Source organism: Scyliorhinus torazame, chromosome 11 (assembly GCF_047496885.1).
Source record: "Scyliorhinus torazame isolate Kashiwa2021f chromosome 11, sScyTor2.1, whole genome shotgun sequence".
NCBI classification, from domain to species: domain Eukaryota; kingdom Metazoa; phylum Chordata; class Chondrichthyes; order Carcharhiniformes; family Scyliorhinidae; genus Scyliorhinus; species Scyliorhinus torazame.
In genome coordinates this window covers 192284176-192299991 of record NC_092717.1, presented here as the reverse complement: position 1 = coordinate 192299991, position 15816 = coordinate 192284176, and the positions used below count along the sequence as shown (strand labels likewise).

At 49.9% G+C, this 15816-nt stretch overlaps 1 protein-coding gene across 4 annotated transcripts in view; it reads right to left on the bottom strand.

Moving 5' to 3' along the window:
* map3k22 (mitogen-activated protein kinase kinase kinase 22) overlaps positions 1-15816 on the bottom strand; it is a 206841-nt gene that overhangs the window by 147179 nt on the left and 43846 nt on the right. For 2 of the 4 annotated variants that reach the window (XM_072468210.1, XM_072468211.1), the window contains exon 1: positions 157-196. In XM_072468210.1, the coding sequence (XP_072324311.1) occupies positions 157-181 (25 nt within the window). In that variant the 5' untranslated portion in view covers positions 182-196. Of the gene's footprint in view, positions 1-156; positions 197-15578; positions 15665-15816 lie in introns of those variants that run through there. The other 2 variants (XM_072468212.1, XM_072468213.1) reach the window with 2 other exon arrangements.

The following is a 15816-nucleotide window of genomic DNA, read 5'->3' as shown; positions in this document are numbered from 1 at the left end:
GAGTGCGGCCTCAACCGGGACCTGGGATTCATGTCGCATTACATTCATCCCCCACTATCTGGCCTGGGAAATCCTACCAACTGTCCTGGCTTGACACAATTCACACCTCTTTAACCTGGGGTTACCCCATCTCTGGATCTGTAAAGATTTAATCACCTGCTAATGCTCGCATTCCAAGCATTGTCTGGCATCTCTGAATTTGTCTATATATATGTTTCTGGAGCATACCTCTTCATTCACCTGAGGAAGGAGCAGCGCTTCAAAAGTTAGTGATATCAAAACAAACCTGTTGGACTTTAACCTGGTTGGATTGGATTGGATTGGAATTGTTGATTGTCACGTGTACCGAGGTACAGTGAAAAGTATTTTTCTGCGAGCAGCTCAACAGATCATTAAGTACATGAGAAGAAAAGGGAATAAAAGAAAATACATAATACGGCAACACAACATATACAATGTAACTACATAAGCACTGGCATCGGATGAAGCATACAGGGTGTAGTGTTAATGAAATCAGTCCATAAGAGGGTCATTTAGGAGTCATTAGGAGACAGTGGGGAAGAAGCTGTTTTTGAGTCTGTTCGTGCGTGTTCTCAGACTTCTGTATCTCCTGCCCGATGGAAGAAGTTGGAAGAGTGAGTAAGCCGGGTGGGAGAGATCTTTGATTATACTGCCCGCTTTCCCCAGGCAGCGGGAGGTGTAGATGGAGTCAATGGATGGGAGGCAGGTTCGTGTGATGGACTGGGAGGTGTTCACGACTCTCTGAAGTTTCTTGCGATCTTGGGCCGAGCAGTTGCCATACCAGGCTGTGATGCAGCCTGATAGGATGCTTTCTATGGTGTTGTAAGACTTCTTACTGTGCTCATCCCAGTCCAACGCCGGCATCTCCACATCATTTAAGATGGAGTTGAGGAAATGTATTTTCCCTCAAAGGATCATTAGTCTTTGGAACTCTCTTCCAGAGAGAGCAGTGGAGAGAGGGACATTGAACATGAGTTAGCTAGATTCTTGACTGACAAGTGAGTCAAGGGTATAGGTGGTAGACAGGAAATTAGAGGCCACAATAGATCGACCATGATCTCATCAAATGGCAGAACAGGCTCGAGGGGCCAACTGACCGACCCCTGCTCCAAATTTATATGTTCATATCAATTGTCCTCGCTAGAATTCTCTGGCCATGGGGATTTTCTTTTCTTGCTGGCAGCGCGTCCCCACCCGCAGGTTTCTCGGCAGCGCGGAGTGGCTTCAATGTGAAATCCCATTGACAAGCGGCGGGAAGAGAGAATCCCGCTGCCAGCGAACGGAGTGCCACCAAGAAACACATGGCTGGCGACCAGAGAGCCAACCTCCTAACTAAAATGTAAATTGATTCAATTTCTTAAAAAGATTAATATAGTAGGATATGCTAATATTAATATATTAAAATATTTAAATAATATTTAATATATTAAATATTAAAATATGAATAATTTCATGTGAAATATGAGTAATTTTATATATGTGACACCTGGGCCCAGATTTTGTGGTAAAAATAAGGGTCTGACTAACACACTCACCAATATAATGGAGTAAATCGGACAGCAACATCTCGCATACACACATGCTCGGTCAAAAGCATAAATCAGCATGCTGCTGCCCAGTTCCTCCACAAGCTGTAAAGCACTGGCAGCTTGTCTACAAAATCAACATCGAAACACATATAATGGTATGAAGGTGCTGTACTTAGGAGATATATGGATAATGAACATGCCAAGAAAATGTAGGATTTGGCGCTTCAAGTGCAAGTTATTTTTTAATGACATGACAAGTTTCAATTATTTCCCAGCAACCTCTCTGAAATTGAAAATTCATTTTGTAAGTGTGGAGTCTCATCCCTTCAGGTTTTAATTATTGTTGTTAATTTATTAAAAATACTTTTTCTTTCTGCCTCTTTTATTTATCTTAATACCACCCTTTTTTCTCTTTATTTTTCTTTCAATACACGGTTTTACATTACTTACACTTTCTGGTTTAGACTCTGTGTGCTGCAATGATGATATTCAATTTGATCAGCTGCAGAGATGGGGCGGGATTCTCTGTCAGCCGATGCCAGAATCGTGGAACGCAATTGGGCAGATAATGGTTTCCAACGCCAAAATTGCGATTTCACACCAAATCGCAATTCTCCGTCATCTTGACAACGGCGTCAATGCAATCCAAAACGCACGTACAGTAAACACCATTTGCATATCATTAGTAGGCCCGACTCGGTATTCTTCGGGGCCTCAGCGATTCTCCGCCTCCGATGGGCCAAATTCCTGGCGGCAAGGTTCACTTGTGCTTTTAAAAATCGTGGAACCTGGATCGTGGCTGATGAGGGAGAGAGAGGGGGTACGGAAAGTGTCCAAAATCGGAATAGTTTGCTGACAGTTGTGCTGCTGGCCGGGGGGCTTCTGTCTGGGCCAGTAGTGGGGGTTAGCTAGGAGGTGGGTGGAGACGGAGCACCATTGCCGCGGCCGGCAAGGCAGCCATGCAGCTGCGCACGCCGCTGACTATGCACTGTGAACATAGGGCCACAGGTCGTGTAGGTGTCTGCCCAGGGCACCCCCCAGGTGTCCTCTGGCCCCTGGCGACCCATCAGCTCCATGGGCGCGTTCCAGCGCAACCAATGCCATTATGTTGGCTGGGAAGAGTGTGTGCGGGGATTGTAATGTGTACGTATGGCTGCAGCATGTCAGCTGCCTGCGTGTCAATCACAGACCCGGCGAATCCTGCACTGTTTCTCATTGGAATCGAATCTGTTCCACGTGGCGACGGTGCTAGTCCCTCCACAGTTGCTGAATCGGTCCAGATTCAGTGCCGGTTTTGCTGTCGTGGAAGTCCACGAATCCTCCCTGGCATCAACAATTAGTCTCAGGAACGGAGAATCCCACCCATGCTATTGTTCTCCTTGTTCACACAGGACACAGATCCTCCTTAATGGGAGCATGCTACATTGAGACCAGGTGGCTGTAATTTACAGCTTAAAAGCTCACGGTGAAGCCTTTAGGCAACTGAAAGCATAATAGATGACGGGTGCTGTTTGTCGTTGATCCAGAAGTCAGGCAACAATCTATGTAGCATCCTCGTACTGGTGGTTTTAGAACAATGGTTTCAAAGCTTTCCACCACTGTCTGGTTTTCTTTGCCACACCCCCGATGCAGTCAGATTAATACAGATCGATTCCCATGATCATATTTAACTACAATATTATGGTATGTTGCAAAGATCAAAATGATAGAAACCAAACTAGGCGAATTTTGGTCCCTTCTCATCCTAAACCAAAAACATGCATTTTTTTTTATTCAGGTGGTGACTGACCTAATTGTGTAGCCCCGCTGCACCACATATCTGCCTCAACCCGCAGGCGGGATGCTCCTTTACGCCGGCCAGTCAATGGGGTTTCCCACTGTGGAGCAGCCCCATGCCGTCGGGAAACCCCCGGGCTGCCGGCAAAATGGAGCATCCCGGCGGCAGAGAATCCTGCCCACATCGCCAATGATTGTGCATCTTTTTCAAAGGAAAGAAATCTCCACATAAACTCTGGAATTCTCTGCCTAAACATACCTTCGCTATCTCTCTCAATTAACTTCAAATGCTTCCCTGATCACTACCTGATGGAATTCCTCTCTGACTTCAGGATCTTAGGCGAGGTTAGAAACGCTATCCAAATGGTAAGCTGCTAGTCTGCACAAAAACATCATGCAAGAATAAACTTTACCTAATGCAAAGGCAACATAGTTTTCACTTCCCAAAACCAGCCTCGCTAATTCAATCTATTTATTCCGCATGCTGCAGACAGACTGTGCTGCTTGAAGAAGAGCCCAAATAGGGGTCTGGTAGGGGCTGGTTTAGCACAGAGCTAAGAGCTGGCTTTTAAAGCAGACCAAGGCAAGCCAGCAGCACGGTTCAATTCCCGTACCAGCCTTCCCGAACAGGCGCCGGAATGTGGAGACTAGGGACTTCATTTGAAGCCTACTTGTGACAATAAGCGATTTCCATTTTCATTTCATTTCATTTTAATTTCAAATAGCTAAAATACCATTACCTCACTCCGAGTTACACAGTAACCAGAAGTTATTCTTAGCATGTTGCTGTGACACCAGTTGCTGGGATCGCTTTAACAGGGAACAGAAGGATAATGTTAACTTGACAAAAAGCAGGCCTAATCAGCATAAACATTACAGGACAAACCTCATAATACCACACTCGCTTCAACAAGATTTTGTTTTGAGGTGGACCAAAGATTGAGTAAACCTTTTCATAGGAAAAGGAGTGGGCCATTCAGTCCTTCAAGCTTTCTCTGCCATTTAATTAAATCTTGACCGATCAGTACCTCAACTCTTGCTCCATATCATTTGATACCCTTCTCCAACAAAAATCTTAAAGCCCCATCTCGAAAGTTCCCTTTTACACAGGAGCCATAGCCTCTTTGGGAGAACATTCAGGATTTCCATTATCCGGTGTACGAAAAATTCCCCACCTGGATTGGATTGGATTTGTTTATTGTCACGTGTACCGAGGTACAGTGAAAAGTATTTTTCTGCAAGCAGCTCAACAGATCATTAAGTACATGAGAAGAAAAGGGAATAAAAGAAAATACATAATAGGGCAACACAACATATACAATGTAACTACAAAAGCACTGGCATCGGATGAAGCATACAGGGTGTAGTGTTCATGAAATCAGTCCATAAGAGGGTCATTTAGGAGTCTGGTGACAGTGGGGAAGAAGCTGTTTTTGAGTCTGTTCGTGCGTGTTCTCAGACTTCTGTATCTCCTGCCCGATGGAAGAAGTTGGAAGAGTGAGTAAGCCAGGTGGGAGGGATCTTTGATTATACTGCCCGCTTTCCCCAGGCAGCGGGAGGTGTAGATGGAGTCAATGGATGGGAGGCAGGTTCGTGTGATGGACTGGGCGGTGTTCACGACTCTCTGAAGTTTCTTGCGGTCCTGGGCCGAGCAGTTGCCATACCAGGCTGTGCTGCAGCCTGATAGGATGTTTTCTATGGTGCATCTGTAAAAGTTGGTAAGGGTTAATGTGGACATGCCAAATTTCCTTAGTTTCCTGAGGAAGTATAGGCGCTGTTGTGCTTTCTTGGTGGGAGCGTCGACGTGGGTGGACCAGGACAGATTTTGGAGATGTGCACCCCTAGGAATTTGAAACTGCTAACCATCTCCACCTCGGTCCCGTTGATGCTGACAGGGGTGTGTACAGTACTTTGCTTCCTGAAGTCAATTACCAGCTCTTTAGTTTTGCTGGCATTGAGGGAGAGATTGTTGTCGCTACACCACTCCACTAGGTTCTCTATCTCCCTCCTGTATTCAGACTCATCGTTATTCGAGATCCGGCCCACTATGGTCGTATCGTCAGCAAACTTGTAGATGGTTAGTAGTTTGGCTGTAACTTAATTACAGCCAGATTAGTTTGGCTGTAATTTAAGATTATATTCCCTTGTCCTCGATTCCCTGACCAGAGAAAATAATTTCTCTCTATCTAGTTGAATATTTTTACATTTTAAACATAGGCTGGGAATTTTGATTAGGTCTAAATATGGACATGGTATTGTACCTTTTTAACATTTTAAACATTAGGGTCAGAAAATTCGATAAGGCCCAAAAATGGGTACAGGGATCATGGTGTATGATTAACCAAGCTTGTCGTTTCGATGTAGGGGAGGGGTACTGTGTCTGGAGTGGGTGTTGGAATTGGTTGCAGAGGAGTTTTGTGAGCGAGAAAAACACTAAATAGTGATACGGCAGAGAGAGGGCTCCAGGATTTGCCAGCACTGCGTATGAAGCCTTGGTCAAAGTAGGTGCAGAGGAAGAGAGATGAAATCTATCCCTCGAGGTTCAGGGGACTCTCCAGACAATCCCAGAAAACAGTAGGAGCAGATTGCAATGGCAATCAACAAAGAACAAAGAAAGGTACAGCACAGGAACAGGCCTTTTGGCCCTCTGAGCCTGCGCTGACCATGCTGCCCGTCTAACCTGAAACTTTGTACACTTCCGGGGCCCGTATCCTGCTATTCCCATCCTATTCATATATTTGTCAAGACTCCCCTTAAACGTCACAATTGTAAATCAACACCAGAGTGTAGCCCCAAGAACCTGCATGCAGTGGGCAAGGTCAGTCAATGCAGTTTCAAATGTCAATTTGCACCAACTTCCCCTCTAGCCTTACATAATTCTTCATTCGCAACACCACCATCACTCACATACCAACGTCAATTATGACTATTAGCTGTATTTGAAGCTTCACCTTACCCTCACACACTTTAGAGTGTTAGATTTGTAGCAGTGCAATCTCACAGCTTGCATATGCTGCAAGCTAATCAACAATGAAAGCTACCACTTCCGGTTGCGGCTATGCGGAGCTAAGCCGCACGATTCGGCAGCTCCCGTGATCACGGACTTTCGGGCTCGCTAGAGGAGCCCCAACGGAATTTTTTTCACAGACAACCCGTGGGGAAGAGAAGAGAGAGGTCCCCTACCAACTTTTATGGACTGGACCCGAAGTGCAACGGCCAAAAAAGCGGCACTGGAGCAGCCGGAGAAGCGAGGGAAAAATTTCAAAATGGCCACGGCCGGGGACAAAGAGGAGATGCAGGAATTCATCAAGCGCTGCTGCGAGGAGCTGCGTAAGGAGATGCTGGCGCCTATGCTGGCGGTAATTGAAGGACTAGGGATAACCCAGAAGGCCCACGAGGTGAAGATCCAGGAGGTCCAGAAAAGAGTGAGTGAGAATGAGGACGAGCTCGTGGGCCTGGCGGTGAGAGTGGAGCAGAACGAGGCGCTACACAAGAAGTGGGCGGGAAGACTCGAAGACCTGGAGAACAGGTCGAGGAGAAATAATCTGAGGATCCTGGGTCTCCCAGAAGGAGTGGAGGGGGCCGATGCCGTGGCATACGTGGGCACGATGATCGGGGCGATGATGGGTGCGGAGGCCCCTTCGCGGCCGCTGGAGCTGGACGGGGCGCACCCGGTGCTGGCGAGGAAGCCCAAGGCAAATGAACCGCCAAGGGCGATGGTGGTGAGATTTCACCGGTTTACGGTGAGAGAGAGGGTCCTGAAATGGGCCAAGAAGGAGCGGAGCAGCAAGTGGGACAATGCAGAGATCCGAATATACCCGGACTGGAGCACGGAGGTTGCTAAGCGGAGAGCGGGTTTCAACTGGGCCAAAGCAGTGCTGCATCTGAAAGGAGTGAAATTTGGAATGCTGCAGCCAGAATGACTGTGGGTTACATACAAGGACCAACACTACTACTTCGAAACGCCTGAAGAGGCGTGGACCTTTATACAAACTGAAAAGTTGGACTCTGAGGGTTTATGAGGGTGGGGGGGTGTTTGAGGGTTGAAGTATGATGGTTGTTGTACATAGGGGGTCAATCACGTGCAGGAAATGTTATATGGGCTGGGGGAGAGAGACAAGGCTGCGACAGGAGCTGCGCCAGAGGGGGCGGGGCAGGCTTTGGAAAGCGCAGGTTTTTTTTTTCCCGCGCGCGGGAAGAAAGGCGGGAAGGGGAACGAAGGAACGTATATTGATTGGGAGACTCCCACACGGGAGGGTCAAAGGGACGGCGGGGTCAGCAGGTGTCAGCTGACTTATGGGAGTGATATGGGGGGAGCAAAAAAGCTAGACAGGGGTCTAGCGGGGGGGAGGGGAGGGGGGGAAGGGGAAAGGGTTGCTGCTGCACTGGCCGAAAGGGAATGGGACACAGAAGAGGTGGTCCGGACGGAGGTCCCCCGGCTGGGGGACTGGAGGGCGAGGGAGACGCGGACACGGGACTGGCCCAGAAAAGGAGATCAGGTTAAGAAGGGGATGTGTAGGACAGGTATTTCACTCGGGACTGGACGCGAAAAATAGAGGGGTGGCAATTTTGGTGGGAAAACATGTAACATTTGAGGCCAAGACTATCGTAGTGGATAATGGAGGGAGATATGTGATGGTGAGTGGTAGGTTGCAAGGGACGTAGGTGGTGCTGGTAAATGTATACGCCCCGAACTGGGCTGATGCTGGATTCATGAAGCGCATGTTGGGACGCATTACGGACCTGGAGATAGGAGGCCTGATAATGGGAGGGGACTTCAATACAGTGTTGGATCCAGCACTGGACTGCTCCAGATCAAGGACGGGAAAGAGGCCGGCGGCGGCCAAGGTGCTCAGGGGGTTTATGGATCAGATGGGGGGAGTGGACCCATGGAGGTTTGCAAGACCGCAGGCCGGGGAATTTTCTTTCTTCTCCCACGTGCACAAAGCCTACTCCCGGATAGATTTCTTTGTTCTGGGCAGGGCGCTCATCCCGAGGGTGGAGGGGACGGAGTATTCAGCTATAGCCGTTTCGGACCATGCCCCGCACTGGGTGGAACTGGAGCTGGGAGAGGAGAGGGACCAACGCCCGCTGTGGCGGCTGGATGTGGGACTGCTGGCAGATGAGATGGTGTGTGGGAAGGTGAGGGGGTGCATCGAAAGGTACTTGGAGGCCAATGACAACGGGAAGGTGCGAGTGGGGGTGGTATGGGAGGCGTTGAAGGCGGTGATCAGGGGAGAGCTAATCTCCCTCAGGGCTCATAGGGAGAAGACAGAGGGCATGGAAAGGGAGAGGTTAATGGGGGAGATGTTGAGAGTGGACAGGAGATACGCAGAGGCCCCGGAGGAAAGATTACTGGGGGAAAGACGACGGCTCCAGACGGAGTTTGACCTGTTGATCATGGGGAAGGCAGAGGCACAGTGGAGGAAGGCGCAGGGGGCGACCTACGGGTACGGGGAAAAGGCTAGTCGGATGCTGGCACACCAGCTCCGTAAGAGGACGGCAGCGAGGGAAATAGGGGAATCAAAGATGGAAGGGGAGCCACGGTTCGGAGTGTAACGAAAATAAACAAGATATTCAAGGCCTTCTATGAAGAGCTGTACAGATCCCAGCCCCCAGGGGGGAAGAGGGGATGAGACGATTCCTAGACCAACTGAGGTTCCCGAGGGTGGAGGAGCAAGAGGTGGCTGGTTTGGGGGCACCAATCGGGTTGGAGGAGCTGAGCAAGGGTTTGGAGAGTATGCAAGCGGGGAAGGCCCCAGGGCCGGACGGGTTCCCGGTGGCGTCTACAGAAAGTACGTAGACTTGTTGGCCCCGCTACTAGTGAGGACCTTTAACGAGGCAAGAGAGGAGGGGACCCTGCCCCCGACAATGTCGGAGGCGACAATTTCTTTGATTCTAAAGCGAGACAAGGACCCACTGCAATGTGGATCGTACAGGCCGATTTCGCTCCTCAATGTGGACGCTAAGTTATTGGCAAAAGTGCTGGCCACGAGGATTGAGGACTGTGTCCCGGGGGTGATTCATGAGGACCAGACGTGATTCGTAAAGGGAAGGCAATTAAACACTAATGTGCGGCAGCTCTGAAACGTGATAATGATGCCATCGGAGGAGAGAGAGGCGGAGATAGTGGCAGCCATGGATGCGGAAAAGTACCTCTGGGAGGTGCTGCGTAGGTTTGGGTTCGGGGGAGGGTTTATCAGCTGGGTTAAGCTCCTTTACAGAACCCCGGTGGCGAGTGTAGTGACGAACCGGCGGAGGTCAGAGTACTTTCGGCTGCACCAAGAAACGAGGCAGGGGTGCCCCCTGTCCCCCCTGTTGTTTGGATTGGCGATCGAACCCTTGGCCATATCACTGAGGGAGTCTAATAAATGGAGGGGGGTGGTCCGAGGGGGAGAAGAGCATCGGGTGTCGCTATACGCGGATGACCTGTTGCTGTACGTGGCGGACCCAATGGAGGGGATGGTGGAGGTCATGCAGACTCTGAGGGAGTTTGGGGAGTTCTCGGGCTATAAGCTCAATGTAGGGAAGAGTGAGCTTTTTGTATTACAGGCAGGGGACCAAGAAAGAGGGACCGACCGCTGAGGAGGGCGGTGGGGAGTTTCCGGTATCCGGGGATTGAGATAGCCAGGAGTTGGGGGGCCCTACATAAACTGAATCTGACGAGGTTGATGGACCAAATGGAGGAGGACTTCAAAGGATGGGACATGTTACCGCTCTCACTGGTGGGTAGAGTGCAGTCGGTCAAAATGGTGGTCCTTCCGAGGTTTTTGTTTGTGTTTCAGTGCCTTCCCATCGTGATCACCAAGGGCTTTTTCAAGAGAGTAGGTAGGAGTATTATGGGGTTTGTGTGGGCGAATAAGACCCCGAGGGTAAGGAGGGGGTTCCTGGAACGCAGTAGGGACCGAGGAGGGTTGGCGCTGCCACACCTAGGGAGCTACTACTGGACAGCAAATGTGGCGATGATCTACAAGTGGGTTATGGAGGGAGAGGGGGCGGCATGGAAGAGGATGGAGATGGCGTCCTGTAAAGGAACGAGCTTGGGGGCGTTGGTGACGGCACCGCTGCCGTTCTCGCCATCAAAGTATACCACGAGCCTGGTGGTGGCGGCAACGTTAAGGATCTGGGGCCAGTGGAGACGGCACAGGGGTGCAGTGGGTGCCTCGGTGTGGTCCCCGAACAGGGGTAACCACCGGTTTGTCCCGGGGAAGATGGGCGGGGGGTTCCAGGGCTGGCATCGGGCGGGGATTAGAAGAATGGGGGACCTGTTCATTGACGGGACATTTGCGAGCCTAGGGGCACTGGAGGAGAAGTTTGAGTTACCCCCGGGAAATGCCTTTAGATATATGCAGGTGAGGGCTTTTGTGAGGCGACAGGTCAGGGAATTCCCATTGCTCCCGGCACAAGAAATTCAAGACAGGGTGATCTCGGGTGTATGGGTCGGGGAGGGCAAGGTTTCGGCAATACACCAAGAGATGAAAGAAGAGGGGGAAGCGCTAGCAGAAGAGTTGAAGGGTAAATGGGAGGAGGAGCTGGGGGAGGAGATCGAGGAAGGTTTGTGGGCTGATGCCCTGGGTAGGGTTAATTCCTCCTCCTCATGTGCCAGGCTCAGCCTGATACAATTTAAGGTGGTTCACAGAGTGCACTTGACGGGGGTGAGGTTGAGTAGGTTCTTTGGGGTAGAGGACAGATGTGGAAGGTATTCAGGGAGTCCGGTGAACCATGTCCATATGTTTTGGTCATGCCCGGCACTGGAAGGGTTCTGGAGAGGAGTGGCGGGAGCAATATCTCAGGTGGTGAAAGTCTGGGTCAAGCCAAGCTGGGGGCTAGCAATATTTGGAGTAGTGGATGAGCCGGGAGTGCAGGAGACGAAAGAGGCCGGCATTCTGGCCTTTGCGTCCCTAGTAGCCTGGCGAAGGATCTTGCTAATGTGGAAGGAGGCGAAGCACCCTAGCCTGGAGGCCTGGATAAACGACATGGCTAGGTTCATAAGTTTGCCTTGAGAGGGTCTGCGCAGGGGTTCTACTGGCGGTGGCAACTGTTCCTAGACTATCTCGCGGAATGTTAGAGGAAGATCGGTCAGCAGCAGCAGCAAACCTGGGTGTGTGTGGGGGGGGGGGAGAAATGGGGGATTGCTTGGGGGGGAGGGATGAGCAGGAGATAACATGAAGGGCGGGGGAAACTGGCACATGCGGGAGAGAGCCAGTGTATAAAGCTATGTAAATATACCATTTTGCCATGTATATATCTTGTTCAGTGCGTTTTCGTGTTATTTTGTTACGGGGGGGCGGGGGTGGTTATTGTTTGTAAGGGGGGAAAATTGTGTTGGTAAAAAACTTTAATAAATATATATTTTTTTAAAAAAACAATGAAAGCTACCTTATTCAAACACATTGCATATAAACATGGAGCAGAAGTAGACCTTTCAGCCCCTCAAACCTGCTCCACCATTTATTAAGATGATGGCTGATATAATAATCTCAAATCTGCCTCACATCAATAACCTATCACCCCATTTTTACCAAGAACCTATCCACTTCTGCCTTAAAAATATTCAAAGTCTCTGGTGGGATTTTCCGGCCAGTCCTGCCGACAGCGACCCCTCTGCCATGGGTGCCCCAGCAGTGGAAGATGTGAACAATGGGAAACTCCGTTGACGGTGGTTGGACCAGAAGATCCCGCCACTGGCCAATGGTGGGCCGCATCTACCGCCGAGGGGAGAGGGGGGTGGTAAATCCCACCCTCTGTTTCCACCACCTTTTGAGGAACAAAGTTCCAAAGACCCTCTGAGAGAAATTGCAAAATACTCAGGGCTCAATCCTTCAAGAGGCTAAAGTTCTGCCACCAGAGTCAGCTCCAGGGCGGAAGACTCCTGGAGCAGCATTTTGCCAGCAGCCACTAATTAATAGGGCGTCACCAGGCCCACCGTCTAATGAAGGCAGAATATCTGGCCCCTAGAGTAGGCACCTGGGGGCTCAATGTCAAGGTAACCTTGAGAGTGGTGAGTTGGTTGGGAACAATGGGGCCAGGCAGGAAGATCTCAGCTATTGGAGGGTAATCATGGTGCAATGGTAGTGAGTTAACCCCCCACCATCAGGCCTGGGTTTGCAAAATCCTACCAACAGTCCTGGCTTGAGACAATTCACACCTCTTTAACCTGTGATTATCCCTCTCTCCAGTCGCACCTTCTGGACCTGTAAAGACTTAATTACCCGCAAAGACTCGCATTCAAAGTATCATCTTGCATCATTGGCTTTGTCTATATATGTATTTGTGTAACCTACCTCTTCACTCCCCTGATGAAGGAACGATGCTCCGAAAGCTAGTGATTCCAAATAAACCTGTTGGACTTGAACCTGCTGTTGTAAGACTTCTTAATGTTAGAAATGTAAGTATATAGTCTGCATCATTACTGATATAAGATCACATGATAATAAAGCATGGGAAGAGATAGTTCCATGTAGAGCTTCGTGTGGAGACTATCTTTGTCAATAATCTTTATTAGTGTCACAAGTAGGCTTACATTAACACTGCAATGAAGTTAACATGAAAAGCCCCTAGTCGCCACATTCCAGTGCCTGTTCGGGGACACGGAGGGAGAATTCAGAATGCCCAATTTACCGAACATCACGGCTGGGATTCTCCGCTATCCGGCGGGCCGTACCGGCGCTGAGGTGTGGCGTGAACCACTCCGGCGTCAGGCCGCCCGGAAGGTCCAGAACCCTCCGCACATTCAGGGGCTAGGCCGGCACCGGCGCCGAAGGGCCTCCGCTAGCCGGCGCATGCGCGGGAGCGCCACCGTGTACTGGCGTCATCCCAGCACATGCGCAGGGGGGTTCTTCTCCGCGCCGGCCATGGCGGACTTACAGGGAAAGAATGCCCCCACAGCACAGGCCCGCCCGCCAATCGGTGGGCCACGATCGTGGGCCAGGCCACCGTGGGGGGCCACCCCCGGGACCAGATCCCCCCCCCCCACCCCGAGGACTCCGCAGGCCGCCTGCTGAGCCAGGTCCCGCCGGTAAGGACCTTGTTTGATTTACGCCACCGGGACTGGCCGAAAATGGGCGGCCACTCGGTCCATCGCGGGGCGGACAGTCGCCGGGGGGGGGGGGGCGCTGCCAATGGCCCCCGACCGGCGCGACGTGATTCCCGCCCCTGCCGAAAAACCGGCGCTGGAGAAACCGGCAGTCGGCGTCGGGGTGGGATTTATGCCGCCCCCTGGCGATTCTCCGGCCCGGCGGGGGGGTCGGAGAATCCCGCCCCACGTCTTTCAGGACGTGTGGGAGGAAACCTGAACATCCGGAAGAAACACACGTAGACATTGGGAGAATATGCAGGCTCCGCACAGACAGTGACCCAAGCCGGGAATCGAACCTAGGAGCCTGGCGCTGTGAAGCAACAGCGCTGACCACTGTCAGTCCTGCTCCTGATTCACATTAAAATAGGATGGCTTCTCCCAGATGAGCCCTCTTTGGTAGGGCCATCTAACTCTTCTTACTCCTGTCTCCTTGCAGATGATCCCCTCTCTGCATGTCCTGTTCATACTGCAGAGCAAATAACACTACAGGTACAGATCCATACCTATGCAAGGCACAGTGGCACTGTAGTTAGCACTGCTGCCTTACAGCACCAGAAACCCAGGTTCAATTCCGACCTTAGGTGACTGTGTTGAGTTTGCACCTTCTTCCTGTGTCTGCGTAGGTTTCCTCGGCTGCTTTGGTTTCCTCCCACAGTTCAAAAATGTGCAGGGTTATGGTGATAGGGTGGGAGAGTGGGCCTAAGTTAGTGGGCCTAAGTTAGGATGCTCTTTCAGAGGGTCGGTGCAGACTTGATGGGAATGGCCTACTTCTGCACTATAGCCATTCTATGTTTCTATTCTATAGTTCTATAGCAATACAATTCTCTGCCTTTCTGTGATCAGCTGAAATGTTCAAACTCTTCACAGTACTACTATTAATTTTGTCCCAGTACAGGCAAGTCAAAAGCTCCTCGGCTGCAACTTGGCGAGTGTCCTTTTAAAATAGCCCAGGACAAAGGGCATCTTGCTTCCTGATGCTTGTTGTTTCAGAAATGAATTAAAAAGGTGTTTCCAGCACATTTCCTGGCCAATTTTACTATCCATGTCATTAGTATCTATGAAGTCAAGACTTCACTCCTTTCTATCTCGTCACACGTGACAACAAATCTAAATCTAAATTTAATCTAATCATCGATCTGGCTGGTGGAGCCAGAGAATCTCACCTGGCTTGTGAGTTGTGTGTCGTACCTCTAAGGAGCTATTTGCATGGGCCTGCCGGGTTGGGGCGGGAAGCATGGCTGGGATGTTGGGAGACTCACTATGCCAGCAGTGCGGGCACAGCGACTGCACGAATCCCAATTTTGCCTCGCTGTGGGGTTGTCCGCACGATCGGGATTCCCGATCTTAGCACTGGGGAAGTGTTACATCTGCTTTAGAATATTCTTTGGACTGGATTCTCTGTTCCAGAGTCTAATTGCTCCCACCAGCGGAGAAACTGGAGTGGTTCCGGCTGGCGTTGGGAGCCAGGTGGGATTCTCTGCCCCCCAACCCCCTACACCCCCCCCACCCCATCCCCCACCCCCACCCCAGCCGAGAGCCCTCTGCCGTGAATTGGTGCAAGTATTGAGGAGCGTAGGCCTGGCGGCTTGCAGTCAAAGGGGTAGCAAGGCAGTAAGTACCCTCCCAACAATTGCCACTAGGGTGCTGAGTGTAAAGGGTCTTTTCACCCTTACACCAAGCAGACCCCATTTCTTTAATATCAAACCCTCAACTCACAGAACATAACCTACGCTAGGTGATTTAGTGCAATGTGCTCTTGTGTGTTAGCGTAAGTCCAAAATCGGATGAAAGCAAAACATTCAGAAAAAGGAACGGAGTACATGCAAAAGACTGCTCTATTTATAACCAGGTAATCAGTGTAATGGTATCCATGGAACAAAAGAAAATAAAACAGACCACTGCCCTGAGATCTCCGAAAGGTTAGAATAGAACATATTTTAACCCAGCTGACTTCCTTCACGTACCACTCCTTTGCTCAGAAAGAGTAAGCATAATGAGCTTCTTTCAAATGCTATAACCTCTGCAGTGCTATCTTATCATTACAACATCAATCAGGTGTCTGAATTACTTGTGTTTCTTTTGGACTCTGACTAAACTGCTTTGTGTTTCTACTAAGCACCGATTTGTTTCACGGGTTCCAAATTAAAGGAAGGAGCAGACAATGATTTACTTACCCATGCTTACTGTCAACATGAGGACAAACTTTATGTGCGCCAAAGTAGCAAATTCTGGGCTATCTTCCCATCATGACATCACCCTGCTGGGAAAAAAACATGAAAGTATATTTATCAATAAAGTGCAGGATACAAAATAAAATCTTGTTTAAAAATACACTTGTAATTTTTTAAAATAAATATTTTCATTTTAATAATGAACATATATTTTGAGAAATGTCATCAATATTGCATATTA